General features: G+C 36.2%; 1 protein-coding gene across 1 annotated transcript in view; it reads left to right on the forward strand.

The window, feature by feature from the left end:
* Positions 1-20988, forward strand: part of VWA8 (von Willebrand factor A domain containing 8) — a 369324-nt gene that overhangs the window by 209086 nt on the left and 139250 nt on the right. Inside the window, exons 24-26 of the mRNA XM_030882155.2 lie at positions 1712-1831; positions 4815-5020; positions 6324-6475. Of these exons, the coding sequence (XP_030738015.2) occupies positions 1712-1831; positions 4815-5020; positions 6324-6475 (478 nt within the window). The remainder of the gene's footprint in view (positions 1-1711; positions 1832-4814; positions 5021-6323; positions 6476-20988) is intronic.

A 20988-nucleotide genomic window follows, 5' to 3' on the forward strand; every position in this document is an offset into this window, starting at 1 on the left:
CTAATGCAATGTGAGAACATTTTCTGGTTTCTAATACAAAATTTTTGTGTCACGAAAAGACTTGAAGATCTATAACTAGCCATTAAAAATATACAGTCAATAGTAAGGAACCAAACAAGTTGAGACTAATAACTGAAATCTTCAATATTCAAAGAGAGTATAAACAGAAGACTCCATAAAAATGTACAAGTGCATCACCACAGAGACTTCTTCTTGGGCACTGTCATTGCAAGACTGCTGTTTCTAAGCCTAGGAAACTCAGCACTAATAAAAGTATTCTAACATTTCAGTGTCACAATGAATTTATGGGAAAAAATGAGAATTTGACTTAAACAGCCTGATTACTATCTTTTAGAAAGATCATTCAGACTCTTAAGATTAGAATGCTTCCTGCCCTTTTTAGAGGCATTACGAGGACAGTGAAATGGAAAGCAAGAAAGAATCGCTGAAACAAACTTACAGTTAAACAGTGACTATGTCCTGGTAACCCTTTACATTTTTTTAATATATTTTTGAAGGATAGTCTACAAGCAAAGGAGTCATCATAATTCTTAAATTCAAGTTTGATTGTAGATGACATTTTAAACACAAGAGCAACTGAAGCTCTTTCGAACATGGTTTCATAAAGCATCACTTCTACGGCTATGTTTCTCATTTTCTTTGCCTTTTAAAATTTTCATGTTTTATTGCTATTTTTATTTTAGTTAACTAATTAAGTAAATTTTGTGTGTGACCTCATACCCTTGTATTTACCACTACTGAAATTAGTGGAGATCAAACGTTAAAACTAATGGTGGTATTAGCATGTGAATATATGGCACGTTGGAAGGTTACTTTTTGGTATCATAAAAAAATACAAGTATAAGTTCTCACAGACTCATCTCAGGTAAAACTCCAGGTGTTTCACAACTATCATTTCTTAAAGATGGACAGCCTAAGGCTAAGATTTAAATAAACCCAGATGACAGGTATTTCTTCTTAAAATAACCATAATAAAGTTTTTACTATCTTAAATTATTGTTTGGCCCAGCAGTTCTATCTGAAATGTACATCAGCAAGTAGTTTATAATATTCACTTCCTTTAATACCTTAAACGTTTGCACGAAGAAAGTTCCAGTCAACTTGAAATTATGTATTTTAAGAACTATGGTAGAATCCCTTGAATGGAAATTAATCACCTTTGCTCTAATGAATTGACTAGGTGGTCAAGACCTTTATTCTATGTGGTTAAGTTTCAGGGTGCGTAATCTAAACAGGAATTCCTCCTTAGCTACAGAATGAAGGCTTTATGCAAAGTGATGCAGCTGCTGATTGGATAACAACTAAAGGATGTTTGGATTATCCTTTGCGTATTCTTTGGATTATCTATTGGAATAGATTCTTTTTTTTAAAGGAATAATAGCATCTCAAGCCAAGTTTTAAGTACCATAAGACAACATTTAGACAAGTTTGCTTTTTAGACATGCATTTAATTTACATAAAAATGCAAGTTCCCGTATAGTTTAGTATACACTTTATCAGTATTCTGTTGCTAAGCAAACTTTCTCAAAAATGTTTTTGTTTTCTGCAGCCAAATTGTTACAGCCAGATTTCTTAGAGTTGTTTTACCATTGAACAGTATGACTACTTATGTGATTTTAAAGGCTGTAACTTGATACTCTTAAGAATTATTAAATATCTATAAAGAATAAATAGAAATTATGTTTTTCAGATTCTGCATTAGTCAATGGAAGAGAAAATGTTGTTGTGATCCATCCTGACTTTAGGATGATCGTTCTGGCCAACAGACCTGGATTTCCTTTCCTAGGCAATGATTTCTTCGGCACCTTAGGTACAAAGAATCTTGATAATAATAATAAAAACAATAGCAATAACAGTAAAAATATTGTCTTAGTAACAATACTGTAATGGCTATCACTGAATGCCATCATGTGCTGTCATCATCACAGCCACCTTGTGAGAGTATGTGTTATCCCCATTTTAGAGAAAGAGAGTATCATATTCAGAGAGATTTTTTTTTTTAACGTCTTTATTGGGGTATAATTGCTTTACAATGGTGTGTTAGTTTCTGCTTTATAACAAAGTGAATCAGTTATACATATACATATGTTCCCATATGTCTTCCCTCTTGCGTCTCCCTCCCTCCCACCCTCCCTATTCCACCCCTCCAGGCTGTCACAAAGCACCGAGCCAGAGCCAATATCCCTGTGCCATGCGGCTGCTTCCCACTAGCTATCTACCTTACTACGTTTGTTAGTGTGTATATGTCCATGACAGAGAGATTCTTTTTTTAGGGTCACTCAGATAAGTATTAGAATGGCTTCATATCTATGTGTTTTCTTACACAACTAAACTATACTTTGTTATTTAGGGCCTCTTAGAGTAAAACACAAAATAAGGAACGGTTTTTAGTGTTTGGTTTTCATCATATCCCCCTATGAAAAGGTTTGAGGCCAGCTCTGGGGAGACTGATTCTCATTGATTGGAGAGGCCCTGGGATAAACTGAAGCATCAGGAGCCTTTAAGAATAGCTTCGTTTCTCTGTGGCAAGTAGGTAATTCTGGATACTGGGCATTCCATACTCAACGTGAAGCGAGCTCAGTCTCCTAGTAGGATTTTTCTTTTTTTAAACATCTTTGTTGCAGTATAATTGCTTTACAATGGTGTGTTAGTTTCTGCTGTATAACAAAGTGAATCATCTATACATATACATATATCCCCATATCTCCTCCCTCTTGCATCTCCCTCCCACCCTCCCCATCCCACCCCTCTAGGTGGACACAAAGCTACGAGCTGATCTCCCTGTGCTATGCGGCTGCTTCCCACTAGCTATCTGTTTTACATTTGGTAGTGTATGTATGTCCATGGCACTTTTTGATCTAGCAATTCCACATAAGGAATTTAACTAGGGATATTCCCCGTGCAATGATTAAAGTACAAGGATAGGCAATATAGCATTGTTTATAGTAGCATAAAAAAGGAAAAAGAAGAAAACAACCCACATGTCTATCCAAATGGGACTGAATGAAGAAATTCTGTTATATCCACACAGTAGATTACTGTGCAGCTGTTACAAACAAATGGGATAACTTTGCTCATGCTGATACCAAACAAAATCCTGGAAATATATTAAGTGAAACAATAAGAACGGCGTGTGTAGTAGTCGACCATTTGAATTAATAGAGACTAACAGGCAAGGGGGATATGTTACATGAATATGCTCGACACGCGTAGAACTTCTCCAGAGGCACACTCGTCTCTTACATCCTCTTACCTTGCTGACCTTGCTTCCTGCTCTGCTCTGTGCTGCTCTCCTCAGCACTCACCCTCTTCCAGCCGCTCTGCTCTCCTGCCCCCTGAACAGGCCAGCTGTGCTCGCCTAGGGCCTTTGCGTTAGCTTTACCTGCCATGCTGTTCCCTCATATATCTGCATTTGCCCAATTGTCACCTTCTCAGTGAGGCCTACCTGACTGACTTCCCCCACCATCACCATTTCTGATGTCCTATAGTGTGCTTTTCCTTTTTTCCTTGAAACATACAGTTTCTAACATTTGTAATTATTGTTTATTGTCTCCCCATGCCAGAATATAGGCTGCATGAGGACAGGGGTTTTTGTGGTTTTGATCTCTGAGTTATATAAAGTACGTAGAGTATTACTTGGCACATGGAAGGCATTTAACACTTATTTGATGAATGAATGAATAAGGGTTCAAATATAGTTTTATATTAGTGTTACATTTGATTTTCAGCAAAAAAGACAAAAGCTGTTCTTCACATTTGTATTTGAATGGGTTTAGCTTATGAGATAGAAGCATGAAGTTGTCATGGTTGCATTTTATTCAGTTGCTTTCAGGAATATATGATAACAATAAAATAATGATTTGAGTGGTTTCTAAGTCAAAGTAAGTTCTAAATATCCTTTCTTTCTAAAATGAACATACCGAATAATGCAAATCTATTTACTTTAACTTCCTTTGGCCCCTTGTCCTTTGGCGTATGAATCACAATTATGTGAACATTTATATGAGAAATTCATTTCTCTAGAGCATAGATTATATTTTCTAGTATGTTCTCAGTTTTCTAAATTATGGATGAAATATTTTGTGTTTCTACATTCCTTTTTCTTGATTTTAATTTAGACATTGTCTCTGCAGGTTTACTTTTCCAAAACCTACTTCTAAAGTATATTCTAGCAATCTGCACAAGATATAAATTGTTTAGAGAGTGATGATACTAATTCCCCCTTTTTTAGTATACATGAAGAGGCATGCGTATATGTATATAATTTCTGAAGATATTCATCATGTGTTAAAGTTAAAAATGCAGTCTCAGAACCATATGAGGAGTATTTTCCAATTAATGGAAAAAGAATAAATTATCAAAACTATATATGTCTGTATGTATGCATTTTAAAAAATACTAATATGTATGGAAAAATGAAGACACTGAACTATTAACACTGGGTGCCTATGGGGGAAGGAGTGAGATTAGCAGAGACACGAGAGGACTTCTTTTTTGCTCCTTGTATTTGAATATCTCCCAGTGAAATTGTGTTCAAGTATTATACAATTTTTAACAAAAGTAAATCTATGTAGAATAAACCACACATCAGTCAGTGTCATTTTCTTTTGCTTTAGTTATTTGCCTTTTTCTCTATACCTATTTTTGGACAGGCTTTCTGTGCAGTTTTACACACTTAAAAATAGAAGTGCTTTGGTGAGCAACCCATGGCTCTTTTAACGACCATTCTATATTTCCTATGGCATTATAATGGATTAGTTGCACGCTGAATGTGAATCTTTTTTCTCTCGTAGGTGATATTTTTAGCTGCCATGCAGTTGATAATCCCAAACCCCACTCGGAGCTCAAGATGCTCAGGCAGTATGGCCCCAATGTGCCCGAGCCCATCCTTCAGAAGCTCGTGGCTGCCTTTGGAGAGCTGAGGAGTTTAGCTGACCAGGGCATTATTAACTATCCTTATTCTACCAGAGAAGTTGTCAACATAGTCAAGCATTTACAGGTATGGCACACGCCTACGCTAAAAGTCTAAAAGAAGCCGTCAATCTTGTTTTTTTAGACTGCCTAATTTATACAAAGTCTTTCCATTTCTCTATAATTCTGATTCAAGTGATATAATATGAAATGTCTGTAATCTAAATGAACATTTTCTGTTTAACCTTTGAATTGACTTTGGCAAGGTTCTGTGCCACGGCCATTACCAAGGAGCTAGGAACTTTGGTGGAGGTTTTTTGCGGGGGTTGTGGCGGGGCGGGCGTGGGAAGACAGGAGAGTGAGACAGCAGGGAAACTTTACTACTGTTTGACTTTATACAACAAGCATATGGTATCTGAGTGAAAAATATTTTCATTTTGAAAAAAAAGACTTGGAGATAAAAAACAGACTGGGAACTAACAGTATTGATTACATACCTGTAAATACTGTGAGAAAATTTTATAAGATGGAGTAAGTGGGCAGGAGAATGGAACTCCTTATAGCCATTTGTGATGCATAGCCCACCTCGGTAAAGAAGACAAAAAGCCCATGTAGCTTCTACCTTTATAGCAAATAATGGTTTCCAAGCTAACAGTCACAAGCTAATGACTCTTGACCTCTGCTCCATCCCCATCCTCCAAGGAAAACATAGAAAGGAAAATAGAAAGCTTTGTTCTGCCTGTAAAACCATGATAAGTCCAGCTCAGATCGCAGCGCCTAAAGAAAATCAAGACAGAGGCAATAAAGGACCCAGACGACCCCACCAGTGTGAAGTTAGCTGTTAGTAGTACTTGTTTTCTTCCCTCTGCTCTTCCCTATTTCTCTATTCTCTGTACTTTTCACATTCTTCTTCCCTTCTTTTTTTGTTTATCTTTTTTTTTCATTTAGTCATAGACTTGTAACTTCTCTAAATACTTCTGTATAGATATTCAACACTCTGCTTTATTTAAATAGCATTTTTAAGTTTGGTCAATCCAGTACTCATTTTAAAAGCAGGAGATTTCAGAAAGTGGTGGAAGTCACCGAACACCAGGATCTGAGTACCGATTTAACATTTGAGACAAAGAACTGTTCCCCCTCAAATTCTGATATTTATTTAAAAAGAAAAATATTAAGTCATCAGAGCAAACCTTCAAAGAGAAAAATATTCCTCCTATCTATAAAATATTCCTCCTATCAGTATTTATTAGTTATCTGACAAGGCTAGTAAAGAAAGGTCTGGTAAAGTTCATTTGATCTTTATTGTTCTGTCAGTTTGGGAAATCTTTATAAGACCGTGTATTTTATCACATGGTAATAAGGGAATTTTTTTTTTTTTTTTTTGAATACAGAAATTTCCCGCTGAAGGTCTCTCCAGTGTGGTTAGGAATGTGTTTGACTTTGATTCCTACAACAACGACATGCGGGAGATTTTGATTAACACTTTACACAAATACGGGATACCTATTGGAGCAAAACCTACCAGTGTGCAGCTGGCAAAGGAGTAAGGCAAATACTGATAAAGTACTCTTGAGTGTTACTGTTCTGGTTCTCAAATACTGATTATTCTGAATCTACTGTCATACGCTACTAAACTGAGTTGGTGTGGAAATTACTTTCCATGAGTAAGCGCTTCAGATATATGTTGCTATTTGCTGGCTGGATTCAGTTAAATAGCATTATTTATAGGTCTGTAAATTGAGAACTTCAGTTATTTCGAATGTCCCATGAGTAGATGTAATGTAATCAAATAAAGGGAAATATTTGTTTCTTTACAGCCTCTGTCCTTTTGTTGAATTCCTATGACTCTCATTTTTTCCTAATCTAGTGCGAACTCATTGTACAAACATGAAAGCTACATGAAGAGATAATATGTATTTAGTTAAGATGTTCTTATTTATGTCACCATATATTTTTCTGTTATGATAGTTTTCTAAATTTATAATCATATTAACTTGAAATTTTGGGGTTACTTATTTCAGCCTGACAGATGAGAGAGGCAGGGAAAACAAGTGAGTTTTGTTTCGTGTGGGCTAGTTGCCTGCCTTTTATTTTGTAATAACAGGCTACGTGCTTAACAAAGAATCTTGCAAATATGATGTTGTTGACCAGAAAGATAATTGACAGTATTTATTAGTAGGGAAATTAAGTCAGTGCAAATTCACTAGAAAACAGTTTTAAATATGCATAACTTATTGATAATGCATCTAATGCTGTTTTTGTCTATAAGAAAGTCAATTATCATAAATTCCCAAGGGACAAAAATTACCTTTAAGTTATTATATAACTGTCATCTCATATAGGAGGAACTCTCTACCTTTCTTAGGAAAAATTTGTTAAATATAAATTAATGATTAATCCAGCTATATATGTATATGTGTGTATATATATACACACATATACATATATATTCTAAGTGTTTACATCATCATTATTTATTCTGTTAAGTTATTATAAAACTTGTTAGAATATATGCCAATAAAAATAGTTAAAGCTTTAACAATTTCTTCAAGGATGTCTTAAAGAGAAACAAATATTTCCCTTTAGTGGTAAAAGAGCAAGATGGAGTTATGTTAGAAATTATCAGTGAATTGGTTTATATTATTAATAAGTCAGTAAATTTTCTTTTAGAGAAGAGTGATTTGGTGTCAGTTGCTAATATATACACTTTTCTGTGAAATACTATTTTGCTGATTGATTACCAGTATTTATGGGCATTTTGAAACTAGTTTGGTAATTTAATGGGTATGGCTTATCTTCTATATTAGAGAGTTCAAGAAATGTCTTTGATATGCAAACTTCTATTAGTACTCATGTTTTTTACTTCCTTTTTATAAATTATATCTTTAGTTTCAATTGGAAATAAGATGATTTTTATTACCATGAACACATTTATATAGAGTTCTAACTTCATGGAAACCAGGCTTGTGATTTTAAAATAATTTTTTTGGTACTCTTGTACAACTTGAAATAAAAATTCAAATACATATTAGTTGGTAAGATCAATCAAAAGAAAATTGTTGGCAATTTAAGTTTTAAGGAAGACAGATAAAATGATTTAACTTATCCATTACTGTCTCCAGTTCTAAACTGAAAAATTCTTGCCATGGCTTGTTCATTGTTGCCATGGCAAGTTAATTACAGCTCTAGTACTTACTTATGAGTGGAAGCAAAAGTACATTGAGCCTGGAAACAAGATGGTCATGCCTAAGACCAGGATGGAAAGAACTAGTTGTCCACCCACTGTGTATAGCTAAAAATAGACTTGTAGCCCATGTGGGGGATGTGTGAGTTTTCCTTCAGGGTGGAGATAGTACTAGACTACGATTTGCACATTCAAAGCGTTTTTTCCTCACCTGTAAATTGCAATGACTTGAGCAGCTCAAAAGTAGTGATGTTTTATTACCCTTTAGTGAAATCCACAGGTTCCATATGTTTTATGTCTATCGAATTATCAGCCTTGTACTTTGAGAGGGCAGCATGGTAAAGTGAACAAAGCAATGTCCTGGGAATTCAGCAGTTAGTCACATGTTCAACCTGTATGTCTGGGTCAGACATGAAGAAACAGATTTTACCCTGTTTGTAAAATTGAGAGCATTTTATTCTAGATAGCATAACCATATACCTTTTCACCTAATTAATACATTTTTTAGAATGAAAGGGCACTATTAATAAAAACTCTGTAAAAAGAGACGTACAATAAGACTGTCCTAGTGAGGCCAGAATATATTTTCATCTTTATAAGGTTAATAAGGTTCATTCCTATTCTGACATCCTTTGCATTTTAATATAATCTTAATTTTCTCTCATCTGCAAAAACAAAAACAAATTAAAAAGAAGTGGTACCAACACTTTCTGTTTCCCCCCTAGAGTAGCACAGTTAATAGTAATCACATAGACCTCTGAAGATTTAAAGTTGTCCTCATGCAGTCTTATGATTTGCTTTGACTTTTCCATACCTTTTGCTAAACTTTCTACTTCACTAGACCTTTTGCTAAATCAGTGCTTTGAGGGTGCTCCTGCCCATCTCTGGAGATCCTATGTTACTGAAGAAGATCCACATTGGATTTCTGTCCCCAAGGAAGAAGGACCAAATGTTTTCATTACTATTAATATCCTGTTGCCCTGAATGAAAAATTGTTGCTGTTAATTTTCTTGTTCTCTAATCCAATCTTTATTCGATAGGAGCAAAATTACATTGAATCCCGAATAAGATGGTCACATTCACACACAAGAGAGGGATGGAGAAGTAATTGACCATCCACTGCATATACGTAAAAAGAGATGTAAGACAGATGTTGTAGAAGAGGGAAGTTTTCATGTGTCTTCTACAGCACCTTCCTCCTCAGCTGAAATCAGAATATACTTTGGCTGTTTGGTGATGTCCCATTAGTGCTCTTTAGTGAAATTCCTAAGAGAGATCCTGTCACTTTCCCTTTTATTCTCCTAAATAGTGCAGTGATGCTACCTATCCCATAGGTCTCTGTACATTTTTTTTTAAAAGGCCTATTGTGATATTATGAGAGGAACAGGATTTATCTTATTTACTAAACCTTTGCTAAACCTGGTACTTGCAGGCTGCATCATACTGGGCTGTTATCTTACCTTGCTTGATTGAGCCATAATGCAGCTCTTCTTCCTGATCTGTTGAATAAATAGATTCCGCATCTTAGTATTGGGATCAGAATTGGCTCCCTAGACACCCACATTGCATTTGCCCTTTTCCACTAGTACTTCCTGAGGTTTTTCTGTTGTTTCCTTTTAAGTTTCGAATACACAGGAAAGGATATGCCAGAGAGATGGCAAACATAATGAAAAGAAGGAGGCACACTGGGAGAAATTTAGGCAGAAATAGGAGGATTTAGCTTAAACTCTGAGCTCTTAAAAAAATAATCTGAGCTTTTGAGTTTCAAATGTCATTCTTGGGGAAAAAGATACACACACACATACACATACGTACATATATATGTATAATTAAGTGCAAACATCCAACCAAAGGCATATAGATTATCTGCTATAGTAGATACAGATCTACATTTCAAAGCAACGTTTGCTTGTTTTACCCTCAAATGAGCTTTTATTTTTTTAAAGTTTCTTTTATTTGGGAATAAACATACTGCTGGCACATTAGCACTTCCAAATATAAAAGTGTGTTTCAGAGTAATTTATGAACTCTAACATGCTAGGGAAACATTTGTTTTAAAGGAAGAAAAAGTCCTTTATTTTGGTACATCCATTTTTAAGAGACTTACACAATATTTTATCTTAATAAATGTAATATTATTATTGCATTTTATAGATAAGGAATTTGAGGAACAGAGAGGTTACATCACTTGCCTAAGGTTAGAAAGCTGATCGGGGCAGAGCTATAATATACATAATTTTAATTCCAATTCTAAGGACAGATATAAGCAGATCCATATGCAGATTGTAGGCAGTTTCTAAATCAGAGTTATTCTTTGGATACTGAAAATTACAAATAGCTTTGGTTTAAAAGGACCCTAGGATTTTCGATAATCAACTTGGAAGTCATCATTGACCAAGATGTCATACGTGTAATAGACATATGCTTATCCTTCAGAGAGTTGTGATAGATTCACATTTGGGGGGTTTAGCCATATTTCACAATGACAAGTAAGTCGAAAAGCAGGTTAATATAGACTTTTGGCATAACAAAAATCATTCTAAAGACTCTTCATCCCCAATTAAGCTTTCCTTTTATTTTTTTTTAAATAATGGAGGTTCATGAAGTAAAACACAAGGTAATTCATTTAGAAAAATAAAAACTCTAGAAAACTTTATTTGGCTACTATATATAAGAAGCATACTAGCCATCATTCCTTCCTGATTTGGAACACAAGAGGAATTTATTGAACCTTCTCAAACGTTGTAGTCATATTTACATAAATCAAACATACAGAGAAATTATCTCTACCCTCTGAATTTTAGCTTCATGTATTTTTCTCTCCCTGTCTTCCCTAGGAGACACACATAATCTATAAAATATTTAAATGATCATCCTTCTTGATCCACATTCTTTGTCCTCAACCCTATTGATTTTTTTTAATGCTGCTTAGTTGATTCTTTTTTTTTTTTTAATAAATGTATTTATTTATTTATTTTTGGCTGCGTTGGGTCTTTGTTGCTGCATGCAGGCTTTTTCTAGTTGCAGAGAGTGGGAGCTGCTCTTCACTGCAGTGCACAGGCTTGTCATTGCGGTGGCTTCTCTTGTTGCGGAGCACGGGCTGTAGGTGCGCGGGCTTCAGTAGTTGTGGCACATGGGCTCAGTAGTTGTGGCTCACGGGCTCTAGAGTGCAGGCAGTAGTTGTGGTGCAAGGGCTTAGTTGCTCCGCAGCATATGGGATCTTCCTGGACCAGGGCTCAAACCCATGTCCCCTACATTGGCAGGCGGATTCTTAACCACTGTGCTACCAGGGAAGCCCTGCTTAGTTTATTCTTAAGCCAGTTTCTTTTTTTTTTCCCAAAGCATTTATTGCCTGTTTGTCACTGGCAAAGTATCTACAGTCTACCAAACATTTATTTGTGTAAGACAAGTAGAATAAAAAATTTGAGGAACTTTAAAGGCTTTTATATGTAGGATTTCTCTATGATGCATATTTACTAAATGAAGAGTGATATCCCATTTATTTTTTAAATAAATTAGCAAAAAGAAAATTAAAACACTAATAATTCCACCATCCAGAGACAACCATTGTTTAATCCTTCTAGATCTTTTCCTAGGATTCTATGTGTTATTTCAACTGAGAAATATTTCTTTCTAGTTTTTCTTTCCTGAGTTTTTCTTCTTAATAGGAGAGACATGTCCCTGAAAGGAGATCCTTTTATAAACACTTCATTCTCACTCTTCTTTGTTGAAAAGAAATATATCTATAATGGTTTAGATTCGAGTATGTATGACATTCCTCCCATTACCCCACTTTTGTCTCCTTCCCTCTTGTTAGTTGAGTTTTTAGACTTAAGATATTTATTCTGACGTAATGAACAGATCATAAAGCATCTAAGGTGCTTTATCCCAGGCATTTCTCTGGCATTTCAACACAAAGTAAGGAATAAACACATTAACATCAACACTTTGTGTCTTTATGCATATGTTTCAATGTCATTATCCTTTACAGACTCATAGAAATGCTGTTGCTAGACAGACTGTACATCTAAAAATGACTGTTATATGTGACTGCTCTTTTAAAGTGTCCCATAGCTGGTGAAGAAGCCCTATGGAGTCTTGTAATTACTCCTCCAATGTCCTCTTGATGTCTGTATTCTCTCTCTGCTTTCAAATCCTTTATTAAAATTTTATTAACTTCATTTTTCAAGCAAAATAAGGTAACTTTATGTGGTCTAAGACCATATTAGCCAATATTTTTATTAAATTTCTCTAATAGGTTCACATTTTAAATAATTTTAAAACACAGTGGTAGCTGTTAATAGTAGTTGCCTTTGGGAGAGGCTCTGGAAAGGGGAAAGGGGGCCTCACTTTCTATTCTAACGTGTATTATTTTCTATATTTTATTTTTTAAATGTCCATAGACTATCTGGGCCCTGGAATTTTTCATTCTGTTTTCTTATTTAAATAAAATTAAAATGTTAAAGTAAAGGTCTATTCTGAAATTGCTATTTCGTGGGACCTTTGCCTCCAGGACAGCAAAGCTTACACCGCTCTGCAATGCCTACTCTAAGGGTGTAACACTGGCACCCTTACCAATGACAAATGAGAAATCAAGTTAACCAGACATTGCTATGGCAGTTCAACACAATATAAGTAAGCTTTATGCATTGGTAGACATCAACATAAACGTATCAAGGGAGAGAAGACAACACATTTCTAAGGCAGCAAAAATTAAAATACTGATATTTATCAAATGCTTACTAAGGGCTCTAAGCACTTCACAAATACTAACTCAATCTATATAACAATTCTGTTTTTTCTATTGGGCAAGTAATCCTTCCTATTTTATTATCTAGTAGGTGTAAGAGTGTGTGTGTGTATGTGTTACAGATGAAGAACCTGAGGCTCAAGAGACTCTAAGTAACTTAACAAATTATACAACTAATAAATGGCAGGATGGGAGATTCAAACACAGATCTGTCTGTTCCAGAGCCTTTTGTTCACTCACCATGCAGTCTCCACATTCTTGCATGAGAAAGCAATGTAATCAACACTGGACTGCAAGATTTTAAACGTAATGTTTCTAAAGAAACTTCAGAGTTGTTTTCCAAATTTCATTTCCTACCCTTTGGGGACATGTATCATGCAAAATATACATTTAACTTTTATGTGGTGACTAGGCCCATCGTTTTAATCACAGTGTCCTTTAAATTAATGCCATTTGTCATGGATTACAGAAGTAAATAAAAACATCTTTTTTATATGATGCAAGCAAATTTGCTTATATCTTTTCTCCTACAATAAGGATTTGATTTTTGAAAAGTCAAAATAGGTGACATTCACAAATTCTTCAAAATGAGTAGAACGATTCTTTTCTTTTTTCAGTTTATTCTATATAGAATCCTTTACTTAGAACTACCATCCTCAAAATCACACTCATTATATAGTTAGCTTTGGCAGAATAATTATAAATCACTGTGCATTTTCTGTGCATCTGTGAGTTGCTTCTAAGTCATTACAAATTAGAGTTGGCCTCCATCGCGGGGCCAATAGCTCCTGTGTTCAAAGGTGGAATGGACTCCCCAGGGGAAAGGTAGGGTATACCTTCTTGTAGTCCGGGTTCAAAGAGATCAGGATGAATCTTGTTGGGGAGGTACTCAAGTGATTCAAACTTAGAATACCGGATTAAATAGCTTTTAATGTCCTTCAAACTCATAGATTCTATGGTTCACTGCCCCTAGATGAATTGGATACCTGAACAAGTTGTCACTCTTCTCCCTTATATCAGCAACCATTCATTACTTTATCAGCCAGTCTCACAGCATATTTTAACAGAACTCCCGATGAAGGTAACTAAGGTCATGCTTTCCTGTTGTAAGAGGTGTTGATATTTCATTGCAGTGTGTGGTACCTGATCATGTTTAGTATTGATCTTTCTGTTTAGAGTAGTGCCAGGTGTGCACATTTGCAGACAGAATAGCTTCATCTATAGTGAATGTGTCTTAAAAGGGTATCTGTCTAGAATCAGTTTTCTACATTAAGACTTATCCTATGTAATTGGAACATCAACAGCAGCTGCTTCTTCTCTGACCAAGACCAACTACGGGGTCTTCCAAGTACCAGAGACATCAAAAACATCCCCAACCAGGGCCTCCCTTAGGAGTAATTTCATAAGGTGTATCTTTCAATATAAGAATGATTATCCGTTTACTATTTATCCCATTAAATTAAAAGTCGCACTTCTTAAAGTTTTGTGCTTCTCCTTCCATTTTCCAAACTATTATATGGTATAATTTTCTTTTTGAAGTCTGGTTTTTACAGATGAGTTCATTATATTGATCGTGAAGTTCTAAGGTCTGCAGTTCCACTCTGCATCATGATTTACTTGCACTTCATAAAAGAGCTCTCAGTTTTCAAAAACAGTAAGATTTACATAGTGACACTATTATAAGCAGAAGGGTGGTATTGGGCTTCACAGTTTCATAGTCCTTGCCCTTTATTCTCTTGGTATATTATGAAGTAGCTTCACAGCCATTTTATTTGCTTTCAGCTCCTTTATGGGGGTGCAGAGAAAAATTTAAAAATATAACCAATCTACATAGAAATTGTCAAGATCTATGAACCTTCTTCCATACTCATCTTCAGCAGTCTCACAGAATTATCCTTGATCCTTTAGGCGTTTGTAAGTGATATCTGTCACCTGGCTGAGTAGAAATCCCCAATCCCGACCAATAGGTAACTCTTCCAAATACACTTGCAAAGTAGATTGCATTGTTTGTTGAGAGTCATGTAGTCAGGATGCAGTGAGGAAGATCTGCCATGGTGGTTTGCAACTTGCCATCAAGATGAGAAACAAGTAGGTGAAGATGTTGTCCGTTGTAATGTAACCAAATATTCATTCATTTAACAAACACTATTGTACATTTATGTGGTAAACACTAAGTAGGGAGTCAGAAATATAAAGGTGAAGAAGGCTCAGTACCTGCCTTCAAGGAGGTCATTATAATTGGGGAAGCACTGAAGTAGAGTGACTTGTGTTCTGTGAGAGCCACACAAGAGCGAGTGAAGAGGTGGGGTTGCTGCCTTCTGCCCTGGGGGAGATTCAGGGACAGTAACCAAGCTGAATCTTTATAGGATGACTAGGTGTTCTCCAGGCAAATAAAGGAGAAGAAAGCGCTTCAAGCAGAGACAGTTTTAAGAGGTCATGGTGCCTTTTGGAAAATGCAAGTATTTTGGTGACTAAAACTAAAGATTAAATGAGGGCATGCTATGTGGTGAGACTAAAAGGAAGAGAAGAGTCGGGGGAACCCTAGAAGAATTTGAAGCCAGAAAGTAGCATGGTCTGATTCATAATTTAGGAAGACCCCTTTAAGTTTTCTAAAGATAAGAAACTGAAAGGCAGTGAAACTGAAGGCAGGAAGACCTACCTGCTGAGAAGCAACTGCAGTAATCCCGGTGATGAACAGTGAGAGCTTCCATTGTGGCAGTGGGAATGAAAAAGAGGGACGCCGGTGAGAGAGGTTTCCGTAGCAGAGTCGATGGATTCTGAGTGCCAGAGATACAAGTGAGTAAGATGTCAGCCTTACCTTCAATGAATTAACAATCTTGGGAAAACATGTAAACTCCCAACCTTATTACGCAATTTTATGTTCAAAGTACTACATTTGCAGTAGGGTTTCTCATCCTGTGAGTCCTTTTTGTGGGAAATAACAGGACTCAAACAACCTTTTTTTTTTTTTTACTTGGGCCTCTTACTGTTGTGGCCTCTCCCGTTGCGGAGCACAGGCTCCGGACGCGCAGGCCCCGCGGCCATGGCTCACGGGCCCAGCCGCTCCGTGGCATGTGGGATCTTCCCGGACCGGGGCATGAACCCGTGTCCCCTGCATCGGGAGGCGGACTCTCAACCACTGCGCCACCAGGGAAGCCCCAAACAACTTTTGTTTGTTTGTTTGTTTTCTGGGAAAATTTCCAACTGGGAAAGTTTCAGTCCCCGTCATTATTCATGTGAATAATTAGAAACAGAAAGAATTTAAGATAGGAAAATACTAAGATGTAGTTGGTAAAGCAGATGGCAGAAAAAGAGAAGTTTTTGCAGTGAAATTTGAAGAGAGATGAGGAAAGGAAACCCAAGCCCCAGAACTGTAGTTTCACATCTTCTATGAAGAAGAAGAAAGCCAGAGATATGTGGAGCAAGGTGACAACATCTGCTTTAGCACGGAGTGACCCTGGGCAGCAGCACAGACCCTGCGCAGTGTCACGCTGGATACCAGGGAGCAATTTGAGAAGTGTTAGCCAAGAATAACAAGTCTCCCTAAATCTTTTTCCATCCTATATCCAAATGAATCTTTATTTCTGTGACCACAGCAGGACCTTGGTGGCAGAGGTGCACGAGTCTAAGTTATAAAGTGAAAACCATAATGTCTAAATGCAGAGCCAGCCAGTGAAAGGGAAAGCACATGTACATACTCGTGTACATATCATTCGCAGCAAAGCAAAATTTATTTACCAGCAACATGTGTGACCATAGGGAAGGGAAATTCAGAAGTTTCTAGCAAACAAGGGAGGGTAATTGGGGATAGTAGTACCCATTATTACTAATTTAAAGTGTTTAGAGTGACATTTCTGTTTTCTCTATGTAGTGTGTTGACTTTTTATTTTAGTAAGTATAAATATTTACAAGGGATTTCATAGATTCACTTCTGACCATGCTCTCTAAAACTGTTATTCTCTATCAGGTCTTAAATTTGAAAATGGCAAATTCTCCAGAACTCTATCTTAAGAGTTTCTAAGAGTTCCATATGTACAAATTTCCATGGAAACCCAGAAGAGCAAGAGATTCATTCTGCCCAGAAAGAAATATGGGAGAGGGATGCAAGGGGAAGTAACATTTGAATTGGGCCTTAAAAATGAGAAGGATTTCATCAAAGAGGCAATAGCAGAAAGGAATTCCGGGCTGAAGTAATAACCTCATGGAAGCATGAAAATGCATAGCGTGTTCAGGAACAGCAAGTAGCAATTTGAGGTAACTAAGGCATACATTAGCTGGAGAGTAAGAGGAAGGGGTAAGAACCAAAGGTGGAAATATTTGTCAGTGTTATTCTATTAAAGGTTCCAGTAAACTCAGTTAATTATTACCAGAGGTTAGATTTAAAACATTAGGAATGAGTGAGGCCTGCTAAAATTGGAGTTGTTCTTTTTCTTCTCAAAGATGGTAGTAATTGGTGAATTTTTGAGTGTCGGTGGAACTACCCAGAAGGGTTCCATTATTCCCATGAAAATTAGTAGTTCTTGTGGTAAGGAAATGTTTTAGGAATTGTTGATAATAGGTATATCAACAACTTTTGCAGAATGCCCCTAGAAAGATCCAAATCTTTTTCATGTGTTTCTTTCATACTCCAGAAATAGTATTGGCAAATGTTCAGAGAAGGCAGAAGTTTGCCAGAACATACTCTTTAAAACCCCAGCTCACCTCTATGGAACAATCTTAGACAAATCTCTTGTATGTCATTCAGACTCTATAACTCAACTTTGGTGTCCGTGTGCACCGTGTTATGAAATGTATGCATGCTTAAAAAAAACTTTTTCCTTTCTGTAACTTGGCTAAGTGCTATAATTTGACCTGAGTCATAATTTTGAAAGTCACCTTTTTTTTTGAGTTAAAAGTTTTTCTTCCAGATCTTTATTAATTCTTCCACAAGGGATTAAGAAACATCACAACATATGAATTGAAATACTTCATTGTTTTAAAAAACATAAATTCATGAATGACATGATAAAAAGTAGTACTATTAATAAGTCTTAAGTTCATCCTCTTCCCCTTTAAAATCAAATCCAGACATCATTCCAGCTAGGACTTTAACAAACTTAAACAATACAAGTGACAAGATCTTAAAACTATGGAAAATGGCATTGTTGTTTCAATCAGGTCAGGTATAACAACTTAAGTCTGGTTGGAGTTGAATGACAGATTTCAGTAATGGAATATAGGGCCTTTTGCTAACTGGTTAGTAGTTAGAATTACCCCCAAATTACTGTTGAATATGTCTCGAATTCCAAAGCTTATTCATACACTCAGTTATAATTCCCCTTCCCCCTAACTACTAACTTATTGAAGGGGAGAGAGTTAATAACCATCAAATTTTTCCACAACTTATTGGGAGGACTTAGTGGAAAATAAATGAGGGGCTTTGGTTTACCTCAGTTGGCCAGCCTGGAGCCCACAGGAAGTCTAGAAACAACTCCCTGTGTTACCAAGGATCTGACAGAGTCAGTTTGATTGTGCAACAGCAGAACACCCTGCGTATGTGACTTTCAGTTGCAATTGTTAACGCTAATAGCATCTTGTTATGTGGTTCTGGAATAGCTTCTATATGGGGCACCTGAAGGTCTTTCCCATACTCTGCCAACCAAACTGCTAGTACTATTTTTAAATGGAACCAGGCAACCTGTAATTTCCATGACTGTTACTTAGAATGAGTTGGCAAGTTCAAAGCAGCTTTCATGAATATCCCTGGGGGTTGTCAGTAAAAATTGGAAGTCAAGCAAAGTTACTTTTTCCCAAATGGATAAAGGTTTTTGGTTTTGTTTTGTTTTTAGCATCTGTATGATACTTTGTGGGATTATTAAAGGATATATTAGACATTTTTTTAGGCTAGATTTCAACCTATCAACCGAGCATCATTTTTATTAAGCAGTTCTCCACTTCTGATTAGATTTCCAGATGTGTAACTGTTTCTCTTGTCTTCAAAGAGCCAATTTAGGATGTATGTAGAGCTCCTTTTTTTAAAAAAAAAAAAACAGCAATTTTGTCTATCAGGCACCTATTCTATTGATAGGTATAGGTATAGATAGGTATAGATAGGTATAGATAATTTCATTCTGTTTATTTATTTTAACTCCAGAGCACTAAGGTAATGTAAGATCTACCACTGGTACTTCGCTCCACTCACTTTAGTGATCATCAGAGACCTCCCCCAGCTGTAAGAAACCAGAACCTTACAGATTATCCCTTTCATCTCACAAAGGAAGAAATTAACACTCAGAGAAATTGTCTAACTTTTCCCTTCACAAGTTTGCTAGTTAATAAAAGAACTAGCACTAGAACCTACTAAGTCTTCTACACTAGAGGGAACTTAGGTGTGTCTCCTTCCTTTGTTTTCTCCTCTGTATTTAGAGACTTAATTCTCCTTTGGTGAACTGCTGAAAGCAATGAAGAATCCTGTTCATTCCCTAAACAAGGACAGGGAGATTCCAGTCTATGAGATGTTTTCAAGATCTGCCCTTTTGACACGGAAATGTGTTTTTATAACATTTAAGAGAGAACACAGTAATAGTAAATCCTCTGACTCACTGCCTCTTCCACCTCATTACCGGTAGAAACATGGAAATAAGTGGATGACCGATCAGGATAATTGTCCACGTACCTAAAATGTATTTTAAATGACAGATACAAAAACACATACGTACTTCCGAATGATTTATGACTTAGAAAAATTTCAATGTAAATTTCTTTTAAATTTCTTTCCTTCTGTGTTAAACATTAACATTTCAAAGGACAAAAATCATATTCCACCAGAAAGCATGGTTTCATATTCTTTTTTTGTACAATTTAGCAAACCTTTTTTAAATTTAATTTTATTTATTTTTTATACAGCAGGTTCTTATTAGCTATCCATTTTATACATATTAGTGTATACCTGTCAATCCCAATCACCTAATTCATCACACCACCACCACCATCCCCCGCCACTTTCCCCCCTTGGTGTCCATATGTTTGTTGTCTACATCTGTGTTTCAATTTCTGCCCTGCAAGCCGGTTCATCTGTACCATTTTTCTAGGTTCCTCATATATGGGTTAATATGCGATATTTCTTTTTCTCTTTCTGACTTACTTCACTCTGTATGACAGTCTCTAGATTCATCCACATCTCTACAAATGACCCAATTTCATTCCTTTTTATGGCTGAGTAATATTCCATTGTATACATGTACCACATCTTCTTTATCCATTGGTCTGTCACTGGGCATTTAGGTTGCTTCCATGACCTGGCTATTGTACATACTGCTGCAATGAACATTGGGGTGCATATGTCTTTTTGAATTATAGTTTTCTCTGGGTGTATGCCCAGTAGTGGGATTGCTGGGTCATATGGTAATTCTGTTTTTAGTTTTTTAAGGAACCTCCATACTGTTCTCCATAGTGGCTGTATCAATTTACATTCCCACCAACAGTGCAAGAGGGTTCCCTTTTCTCCGCACCCTCTCCAGCATTTGTTTGTAGATTTTCTGATGATGCCCATCCTAACTGGTGTGAGGTGATTCCTCACTGTAGTTTGGATTTGCATTTCTCTAATAATTAGTGATGTTGAGCAGCTTTTCATGTGCTTCTTGGCCATCTGTATGTCTGCTTTGGAGAAATGTCTATTTAGGTCTTCTCCCCATTTTTTGATTGGCTTGTTTGCTTTTTTAATATTGAGCTGCATGAGGTGTTTATATATTTTGGAGATTAATTCTTTGTCCGTTGATTTGTTCGCAAATATTTTCTCCCATTATGAGGGCTGTCTTTTGGTCTTGTGTGTAGTTTCCTTTGCTTTGCAAAAGCTTTTAAGTTTCATTAGGTCCCATTTGTTTATTTTTGTTTTTATTTCCATGACTCTAGGAGGTGGATCAAAAAAGATCTTGCTGTGATTTATATCAAAGAGTGTTCTTCCTATGTTTTCCTCTAGGAGTTTTATAGTGTCTGGTCTTATATTTAGGTCTCTAATCCATTTTGAGTTTATTTTTGTGTATGGTGTTAGGGAGTTTTCTAATTTCATTCTTTTTGTTGTTGTTGTTTGTTTTGTTTTGGGTTTTTTTTGCGGTACACGGGCTTCTCACTGCTGTGGCCTCTC

The sequence above is a fragment of the Globicephala melas genome, chromosome 18 (genome assembly GCF_963455315.2).
Source record: "Globicephala melas chromosome 18, mGloMel1.2, whole genome shotgun sequence".
In the NCBI taxonomy this organism is placed as follows: domain Eukaryota; kingdom Metazoa; phylum Chordata; class Mammalia; order Artiodactyla; family Delphinidae; genus Globicephala; species Globicephala melas.